Here is a 10036-nt window from a genome sequence, read left to right on the forward strand (position 1 = left end):
ACATGTGTGCGCACACACACACACACACACACACACACACACACACACCATAAGGCGCCCTGTCAGGTATTGAATAGTCAATGCTGCAGAGCAGAGAAGAAGCCTTGGTTATTCATGTGTGATATCACTGCTGCAGAGGACCCAGTTGGCTCCCAGAGAGCTACATCAATGTGTGTGTGTGTGTGTGTGTGTGTGTGTGTGTGCTGTGTGAGAGGGGGGGGGAGAGAGAGAGAGAGAGAAGGGAGAGACAGAAACAGAGAATGTATGTGTTATAGGAATGATTGCATGTGTGTAAGAGAAAGACTGTGCGTGTATGTGTGTACACCTGTCAGTTTGAGCAAATTCACTCACCTGTGACGTCCTCATTCTGTCTCTCTGTAAGCCGTCACTGAGAGTGCTCCTCTCAAAGGCCCAGGCAACACACACACACACACATATATACAGTCATATCAGCCATGGGCAGGTGTGGAGATCACTGACTTCTGAAGAGGATTTCACCTATGGGTGTTTGAATGTGTGCCATGTATTTTCATCCTGAGTAATGAATGCTTCTCCCTCTCTCTCTCAGTCTCGCGTGTGTGTGTGTGCACGTCAGAGAGAGAAAAAGGCGAGGAACAGAAAAAGGGTGGAGGGAGAGTGACACAAAAAAGAAAGTGTGAGAGGGAGGAAAAAATGAGCTGCATGTGGAGCTCTGTGTTTGTCTTTTGCTTCAGAGTTGTGCCTTTTTTATCAGTGACTCTTCAGTTTTTCTGGGACATCACAGGCCAAGCTTTGTAGGAGTGACAGTGACGATGAATCCTGCAGGACACAACTGGAGACGCTGAGCTCATGTAGTAAAGCTGCATTCTTCCATCTAGTGGCCACATATGTACACACACTCAGACTCAACCCACTTGTGGATGTATGCGGCTACAGTCAGAACCACATAAACACCGGTGACTGGTTGCTGTCAGGGCTGGTTGATATACTTGAAATCAATATCATGATGTTAAAAATAATACTTTTTCCAATAACTAATTTAGCTCTTTTTTCAATCACAAGTTGCTTGGCAACATAATTGATGGAGCCTACACATTTATGACAGAAAGCCAGAGTTTCAAACTTGAGGTGTAGAGTTTGAAATATGGGAACATTTACCAGGCATTGGAGGGCCTAACAAAAGATGCTGTCAGGCTGCATCATGGGAAGTGTAGGATCATGGAGGCTAAAAGTCAGGATATCTTGGCCACTGCTGCCAGTTCCCCGACTTTATGGAAGTACACTGCTACATTGCTGGATTAACCCTTTAAATTTAAGTTTTATATCACCTAATCCCTGCTGAAGCATTCACAGTTATGAGCTGCCTCTTGAAAGATGTATTGCTATCAGGTAAGTAAAACTACAAAATTCTGTGTTTTTTAAATCATGTCTTATAAATCTGAGTAAACAACTTTTTGGTGCCTATGGATGTTTAGTGCTTTGTGAAGCAAGACACTTTTGTATTAATGTATCAAGAGGATTTTTTTTATAATAAATATCAAGCTTTTAATCAAATATATTTATCCCTTGAAGCTCAGATATTAATCAGGCTGATTTGATGTATACACACAGCAGTGGGCAAGGCTTAATGTCAATAGAAATGTTGAGAATATAGGAACTCTGCAGACTGTCAGTAATCCCTAGGCTCCCCTGGGCAACATCAGCAAGAATGACATCTAAATCAACTTGTCTTGTTCAATAAGAGTTAACAAAGTCCAAACATTTTAATTAGACATCACAATTCATCCTTTTATCAGCATCCTGAGTGAACTCCTGGCCTTTTGATTGGTTGTCAACACCCTCCTCAGGGACACTAACGCCCTGGCAACAGACTCTTGCACTTTGAGGACAAATGTGATGCTGGGACCACCTCTCCACTGCCAAAACCCATTGCTCATCAGCTCTGTGTGTGTGTGTGTGTGTGTGTGTGTGTGTGTGTGTGTGTGTGTGTGTGGGAAACTTGTAGCTGTTTGGTGACATTATAAACCGGTCTAGGAAATTATCTGATTGCATCTGTATTCTTAATATTTGTCTTGTCATGTATTTCAATGAATAATTCAAATGTACTCAAAAATGTGTGTGCGTGCAGCTGCGGGTGTTTGTGTGTGTGTGTGTGTGTGTGTGTGTGTGTGTGTGTGTGTGTGTGTGTGTGTGTGTGTGGACTGTGACCACAGTGAACATCACTTCTTATGATGGTCTGAGTGAAGAACGCAGCTGCCACTTCACACTGCAATTATGCCATTACAGAGTTGACGATTGCCCTGCATGCATCACTGTGACCACACACACACACACACACACACACACTGTAATCACATGACCACACATGTAAATGTATGCACCCTCAGTAATGCTCAGACATATCACATAATGGACAGTATTTCAGATGTTCAAATTCTTTTGAACTTTAATTCTGGAAATAAACATAATCTAGAGTAAACAAGTCTGCTCCACAGACACAGACATAGCAATCCTATACATAGATACCTATATCCTGTATTTGCGGAGCTCCCAGTCTTCTACGGTACAAATAGAAGCAGAGGCATAACTAGAAAATGTTGTATCATCCTTAGTTTTATTTTTATTTCATTTTTATTTTTATTTTTTATTTTATTGGTTACTTATAACACCCTGAAGGCTTTGCCTGTAATTCTCAACTCTGCCCAAGGACACTGTCATGTCAACCAATTAATGAACCACTATGGACTTAAAGTGTGAAAACAGAAAGTAGGTGGCCACACAGGTCACCACTGTCACACACACACACACACCTAGAGCTGTCTTCTTTTTTTCTTTGTTGGACTCCTTTGCCTTTTATCAGCTCATCCTGCTGCTGCTGCTGCTGCTGCTGCTGCTGCTGCTGCTTCTTCTCCTGCTATTTGGCACGATGGCCGGCTTACAGGTGAGAGATGGAAACTGGCTGCTTCATTAGAAGAGGTCTGCTCTAATAAATGATTCAGTGTGTCGGTGGACTGCTGCTAGGTACTTATAATTGTGTATTTCAGATATTTGGAGGCCAACAGTATTATTGCCACAATTAATATTTATATAAGCACATAGCTCATTAACTCAATTAGATCTTTAAATCTGTCATATTCTGTCACATTCCTTTATAAACAGTCCTTGTTATATGTGGCAGTTATGCCCACACATGCATTCATGATTTATTTTCTTTTTCAAGTCATACTGGGAAAAGGTTGGAGTACTATGGAAGCCCATTTCCGCCAGGAAAAAAAAAAAGACAAAACTTAGACTTGATAATAAAAATATCCTAGAAAGGATGTAGATAAAAAGTGTGCATGCGCCTCAATGGCAGTTGGCAATATAGCAATATAATATAACATTGATCTCTATGTACACCCGGCTATGAGACGAGTGTGCAGGGACCGTCAACAATTTTCAATATCAATGTTATTCAAGCAGTGCAGAGGACGGCTTGTTTTGATGAAAATGAGGTTGTAGCTCGTTGTGTGCTTTACTACGATTGGAAAGAGGCATCCGCTGTGTTTTAAAAACGTACTGATTATGAGTTATTGATGCGGGAAGTGCTAATCTGTGACTATATTGCCAACTGCCATTGAGGCGCATGCACACTTTTTATCTCATAATTATGACTTTTGTATCTCATAATTTCAATTTATTATCTCATAATTTCGACTAACTTTGAAGATATTTTTATTATCAAGGCTAAGTCTTATCTGTCTTTTTTTTTTTCCTGGTGGAAATGGGCTTCCATAGAGTACAGGGGATCAACTGGAATAATTCAAATGGATATACAATTACACAACAGCTAACAAAATAAACAACACATACCTTCTACACATAATAATAAACATGACTTCCTATTTCGTTTTTTTATATTGTAATATTATATTGTGCACATGTTGTGTCTTTAGCTGTTATCTAATGTGATCAAGTTCTTTTTGCCAAACAGATCATCTTATTTTTACTATTAACAATTCAGATTTGGGTTTTTCTTCATATAGTCTATTTATTTATTATAATAAAGACAACATACATGTACCAAAAGGAGCACATAAACGGTAGTCACACATTCAGACTGGACATTACACGCTGGCTACGAGCGACGTCAGCGCGCTCTTCACGTCCTGGTCTCGGGTGACGTCATCGCGCATCGTTTCCAAACAATACTCAGGAAAAAGCCACGTTGACGATCCAGACAGAAGTGTAGTCCACAATTTCGGGAAGAATAAGGCAGCAAATTATTTGTCAGACGCTCTGGTTGCTTCCCGCCGCTGACTCAGGATCAGAGCAGACATGTCGTCGCCGCCGAAGGAGAAAGTGGAAACCAAAGGAGGACATCTCCCTGCAGGTAAAGCTGCTCGGGCTACTGTGTTGTTGTTTTTTTTCCCAAAGCTTCCTATCAACACGAAGGCCTTTGTTTCTGCAGTGTCTCCAACCAATAATCACATGATGATGATTAATAATTATGCAATCGGCACGCTTTGCAGATGCCACCGACTTACGGCGTTATTTCTACATATGGCCATATTTCTCAATTTCGAACGTATCCTCACTTCCTGATTGACGTGGGAGATCTTGCTACCTCCTTAAACCTGCTCATAATGTAGCGATTGGCGGTTATCGCCGTACACTGTACAGATTTCGGTTACAATGTTGCGGCTTGTTGCTTGCTGGATGTCGCTGACGTGGAGGTCACAGGCTCCAGGCTGGTTGGATGGAGGTCGGAGCAAAACAGATAAGGTGTACGTGGACATGTGGAGCAGTGTGGCAGGGCACTGGGCCTCAGCAGCTGCAGGACTGATAGCACAGTAAGATAACAGATGCCCCTCGCACCCAACCTGTGATTAGTGGGAGGCCCACAGTGCATGAAGCCTGTCAGTCTTTCACAAACATGCAGGTGTGTTAATGTGTACGTGTGAGCACTGGAGACCTTTGACATTCTCATTTCTGTAAGCAGTTCCTCTGAAGTGAGGTCAAAGATCAAGGTCAGGAAGGGAGCAGCGGTCCTGCAGCTGTTAAGAATTAACTCTGTAGTTTAAAAAAAAATATTATGTCTAGGTCATACATTCTCCATAAGTTAATTATAAAGTTGAAACTCCTAACTATGACTTTCCTTAACTATTCAAATGCAATATAGCTCAAATGTTTTATATCACCATCCAGGGTCTTTGTATTTTCTCACTGTTTCAATCTGAGTTTATACACTGATCATTTGTATGTGTGTGTGTGTGTGTTCTTTGCAGTAAAGGCAGGAGGTATGAGGATAGTACAGAAGCACCAGGCTGCTGCTACTCCGGAGCCACCGCAGAAAGATGATGATGAAGAGGAGTACGTCAGCAGCAGGTACCACAGACCACAGAGTCATGGAAGGATTGCTGAATGGGCCCACTGGGCACGGCCACAGGAGCCTAAAGTGTGACCGTTAACATTTCTTGTTGGAAAGTCAATCAAAGGACTACAGAGAGGCACAAAATGACTACAAAGAGATGTAAAATGACTGCATTGACGTGGCTGCAACATTAATAGTCTTTTTGTGTCTCTTTGACTCTGACTGTCTTGTTCTTTTATGTAGCAGAGGTGGGTGGGGGGGTTGATATGATATATCTGTTCATACACACACAAGTAGATACATACATTTACTGGAGAAGTGGTTCAGTACTATCTGTAGTTCTATTGAGAGACCTTCTGTGCAGCGTACAACTCTGCTGTGATTTGTACGTTGGTAATCACACCCACACACACCCTGCAAATTGCAACTAAGCAATTTAGCTGCTTCCACTTTTTCTATAAGGCTATACTGTAGGCAGTTTTTGCAGCAGACTTGTTGTGTACTCTTGCCAGCTAATTCGGTAAACAACATAATTACTGCGTAATTACAGCATTAACTTGAACAGCCCATTCAGCAGTCGCTATTGTTCGCTATAAGCAGCCTTGGTTTGCATGTTTTACATCACACTGGCTCTATTTTCCGAGCGACAGTAATTGTTCTGTTTCCATATTAGCATGTTTTGGCTTTTGCTGCCTGAATGCATTGATTTTACCGAGCCATGGAGGCAGCGCAAGTTGCAAGTTTTGTATTTTCGGCCTAATTGTGTGTCCGCTTCCACACCCACATATGCCTCAATATTCATGAGGACTCGTCAGCTATGTGCATATCGGTACAGGTGGCGCATTCACATCACATATCAGTTGGAGTGTGTGTTAATGAGAGGTGATAAATGAGAACCGACAAGCAGTGAGCAGGGTTCAAGAACATTGCCAACTGTGAAGAAATTGTGTGTGCTTGTTCTCTATACACACACACACACACACACACACACACACACACACACACACAATTATATATTGCATGTTCTTCATCCACCTTGTTGTTTGAATATTTTCCTGTAATTCAGAGCAGGAATAGTCACTGCCAGTGGCTATAAGTCATTTTTCTTTTGCTTTCCTTGCCTTTGTGACAAGATGAGTGGCAATAATAGGCACAGCATTAAAGTGAAAAGTGAGGTCAAGTAGATAACAGAAGTACAAAAAAACCCCAAAAAAACATGCAAGCTTGGTTTATACTTCTCAAGGGTAAAGGCCTTCTTAAGAAAGAACACGCCAGACCAGACTCTTGTTAATGTCTTTTGTAGCAGAGACTGGTCAGGGTGTGACTGTCATTCCAGCCTTTTGAATGTGCACTTCCTCATTTTGTTACATTGCTTCAGAGGATATGGAGTCATATTGTATATCTGTAACTAACAGTTATTTTTATTATGAATTAATCTTCCAGTTGTTTACTCAAATAATAATTCAGTCTAGAAACTGTGGATTAAAAACGCCCGTCACAAGTTCCTGGAGTCCAAGGTGACATCTTTAAAATGTCTTGTTTTACCGACCAAAAGTCCCTGAAGAGAAACACAGCAAAACCTCAAATGTGAAAAGGAGCCAGGAAATGTTATTTTAGCCTCATATAATACCTCATTATGATATTATAAACTCATAACCACCCATGCAGTGAACATTTTGCAAAGAGCACAATCTTCACAAATCTGCATTCAGATTTCAGAGAAAGGTCACCATACTGTTTTTACAATGATATTATTTCCTTTATTAGTTGCAATATAGTCTTATTTAAAAGGACCAGTGTATAGGATTTAGTGGCATCCAGTGGGGTGGTTGCTGCAACCCAGCTGAACACGGAAAACATGCGAAAAACGCCAAATGCCCTATCTAGAGCATGGTGGGTCAACATGGCGGACTCCGTAAAGGAGGATCCGCTCCCTCTGTAGATAAAAACGTCTCATTGTAAGGTAATGAAAACACAACTATTGTTATTTTCAGGTGATTATACACTTATGAAAACATACTCACATACTACAACTAATATTGTATTCCATTTATACCAATAGATCCTCTTAAATCTTACGCACTGGTCCTTTTAAATATGTGATGGATGCCAGCTAAATGTCTGCTTGTGAATTAGGATTTTGTGGCTTGAAATATCTGTTTTCCCTCAATTGATAAAAAAAAATACAGGGGTTTAATAGTTGCTTTAGTATTTATGTCGCTCAGTTTTTCCCAAATATTTCCTTGTGGAGCGTGCCGTCAGAGGAGACAAATTATTGCTTTGACTGTGAAGATAAATTAGACAAATCACTGCATTTTAATCACTGAGAAAAACCATCTGAAATCAGGCTGTAGCTTGATGAACTGCTTTTGGCCTGACTGTGTAAACGCAGGTTTACCTTCCTCTTGTGAAATGTTTATCTTTAACTAAAAATGACCTGTCAGTGCATCCAAAAAGAGAGGCTTAGTAACTGCACTCCATCAGTAAATACAGTCAGTGAAACTCTCTCCCTCAGACACACACTCTGTGTCACGCTGATGGACGTCTAGCAGGTGGCGACTGGGTAAATTTCGCATTAGTAGCAGCCAGTGAAGCGTTGTAGTCAGGGGAACACCTGCCGTACCCAATCTAGCCGAGATGGACAGATGGGGCAAAGGGAGAGAGATAGGTGGCCAGGATTATGGCGAGGTGGAGACGGGAGGTTTTTTTATGGTATGGAAAGCGAGGGACTCCATGGTGATATGAAGATACAAAAGAGAAGGAGTAATGGAAGGAGAAGGGTGGGTAGGAGTGAGATACATGGAAGAAAGGGAGGCATAAGCAGAGCAGAGCCAGAGCAAACTGCTGACCCAAAAGAGGCTTCCTGCCCACAACTGTCAGGTGAATGTGTTTTTCAAATGCATCAGGAATAAATCTAGTGTTTCTTCTCCTGTGTTAAAATGTGATGTTCAGAGAGAGTTCGAGAATCACGAGCAGGAGAGAGGGAGGCATAGCAAAGGAAGTAAACAAATGAACATATGGTGATTTCATCTTGTGACGCATAGAGATGAATATATGGTCTATGAACTGCTCACGCGTCGTCTGCAAGGTGATCACAGGCCGCATGTCAGTTGCACTGTCACCTCTCCTACATATTTTGGTGAGAGGTGGATATGTTCCAGAGCCTCAGAAAAAAAAGAGTGGGTGGTGCTGCGTGTACGCTTGACTTAATCACTGCACACATACACAGTACGTAGGAACTGTTGTGACATGTGCAGTAAGCTGACAGCTCATGGTGAAAAGTTGAGAGAGTGACAGAGGGAGAGAGGGAGAGAGAGAGAGAGACAGGGGTGGGGGGGAAGGAGAGACAGGCAACAGGCATCAGTTTCTATGGCAACCACCACTTCACCCACGGCAACAAACTTCCTGCTCTGCTGAAGCACAGGAAGATGGGTGGAGTAGTAGTGGTGGTGGTGGTGGGGCGGTGGTGTGACTTCAGAGCCGTAGACGGAGAAGAAAACACCACACAAACTCGCTACAGCTAATTTCACTCTTGGAGTTATTAGTTCAATTTTGCATTCTGTATCTCCCCCTTTGTCTTTTTTTCCACCCCCTTCCTCGATCTCCTTTCCTCTAACTCTTCTCCCTTCTCCTGGCATGAAGTGACTCCTCCCTGGGATTCCTTACAGCTCTCTACTGCCCCCTGCAGCCTCCCTCTGTCTCCATACACAGCCACCCTCCTCCCGGTCACACCAATCCACAGCAGAGATCTTTGTTACGTTAGTTTCTCTCTCTGAATGCGCTTCTCTGGGTGTCTCTTTCCATTTTACCATACATATCGAATAAAAGTGTGATTAGCTTTTGTGCTGTATCTAGATTAAGGTATCGGGCCTGATACACTCAGTTTTTTTTTTTTTTTATTTGTCAAAGAATGACTAACAATCATTTGTGTCTGTCAACAACAACAACATGTGACTGTACAGTATCTGTGTATTTAACTGCCAGTCAGGTGAAGGGCTCTAATCGTTACAGTTTTTTACACATTCAAAGGAGTCAGATGCTTGTTAGCTGTCTGTCTCTCTGACAGGCTTACACCCTTCACTCCTCTCTGTCTGTCAAGTTTACATCTATCTGTCTGTCGTCTGTCTCTCTAGCCGCGATGTTCAATCGTGGAAACAAAGTTTGAAGCTAACGCTCTTCAGGTGCAATACTTTTCCCCTTCATCCTCGGTTTTTCATTTTTTTTTTAGCATTTCAGGATTTCATCCTCACATTGCAGCAAGGCAATACACATTCATAGGAATTGAGACATGTGACAAACCAGCGTGAGGTGAACACACGCCCACGCTGTCTCAGTATGTGAATTCATATCCAACTGAGCGTGCCTTTTCACCGCAACCCCAATGTGTTGGAAGCGAAGCAGTTACTGTACCTATGTGCAGCTTGTTTTTCTTTTAGAACACGTAAAGTTGCATTAAAAACTGTGAACCACATTGTTAAAAAAAAAAGTTTCTACATTTGTATTCCAGAAAAACAGCTTTACTGGGCTGTAGCAGCTGAGCGCTAACGAGCTAGCGCACAGCTAGGATGGTCTGTTAGAATAAATGAGGAAATCTGCCATCCTATATCGCTAGCTTGCCTTTTTTTTTTTGTCGGTAATGAAAAGCAGATACCTCGGCTATATGCAGCACAGCACCCGCCAGATGTGTTTAAGATTAAAGTTTAG

General features: G+C 42.0%; 1 protein-coding gene across 1 annotated transcript in view; it reads left to right on the forward strand.

Moving 5' to 3' along the window:
* Positions 1-4143: 4143 nt before the first annotated feature.
* dap (death-associated protein) overlaps positions 4144-10036 on the forward strand; it is a 13407-nt gene continuing 7514 nt past the window's right edge. The window contains exons 1-2 of the mRNA XM_051410846.1: positions 4144-4351; positions 5247-5346. Of these exons, the coding sequence (XP_051266806.1) occupies positions 4297-4351; positions 5247-5346 (155 nt within the window). The 5' untranslated portion in view covers positions 4144-4296. The remainder of the gene's footprint in view (positions 4352-5246; positions 5347-10036) is intronic.

Source organism: Dicentrarchus labrax, unplaced genomic scaffold (assembly GCF_905237075.1).
Source record: "Dicentrarchus labrax unplaced genomic scaffold, dlabrax2021, whole genome shotgun sequence".
NCBI classification, from domain to species: Eukaryota; Metazoa; Chordata; class Actinopteri; family Moronidae; genus Dicentrarchus; species Dicentrarchus labrax.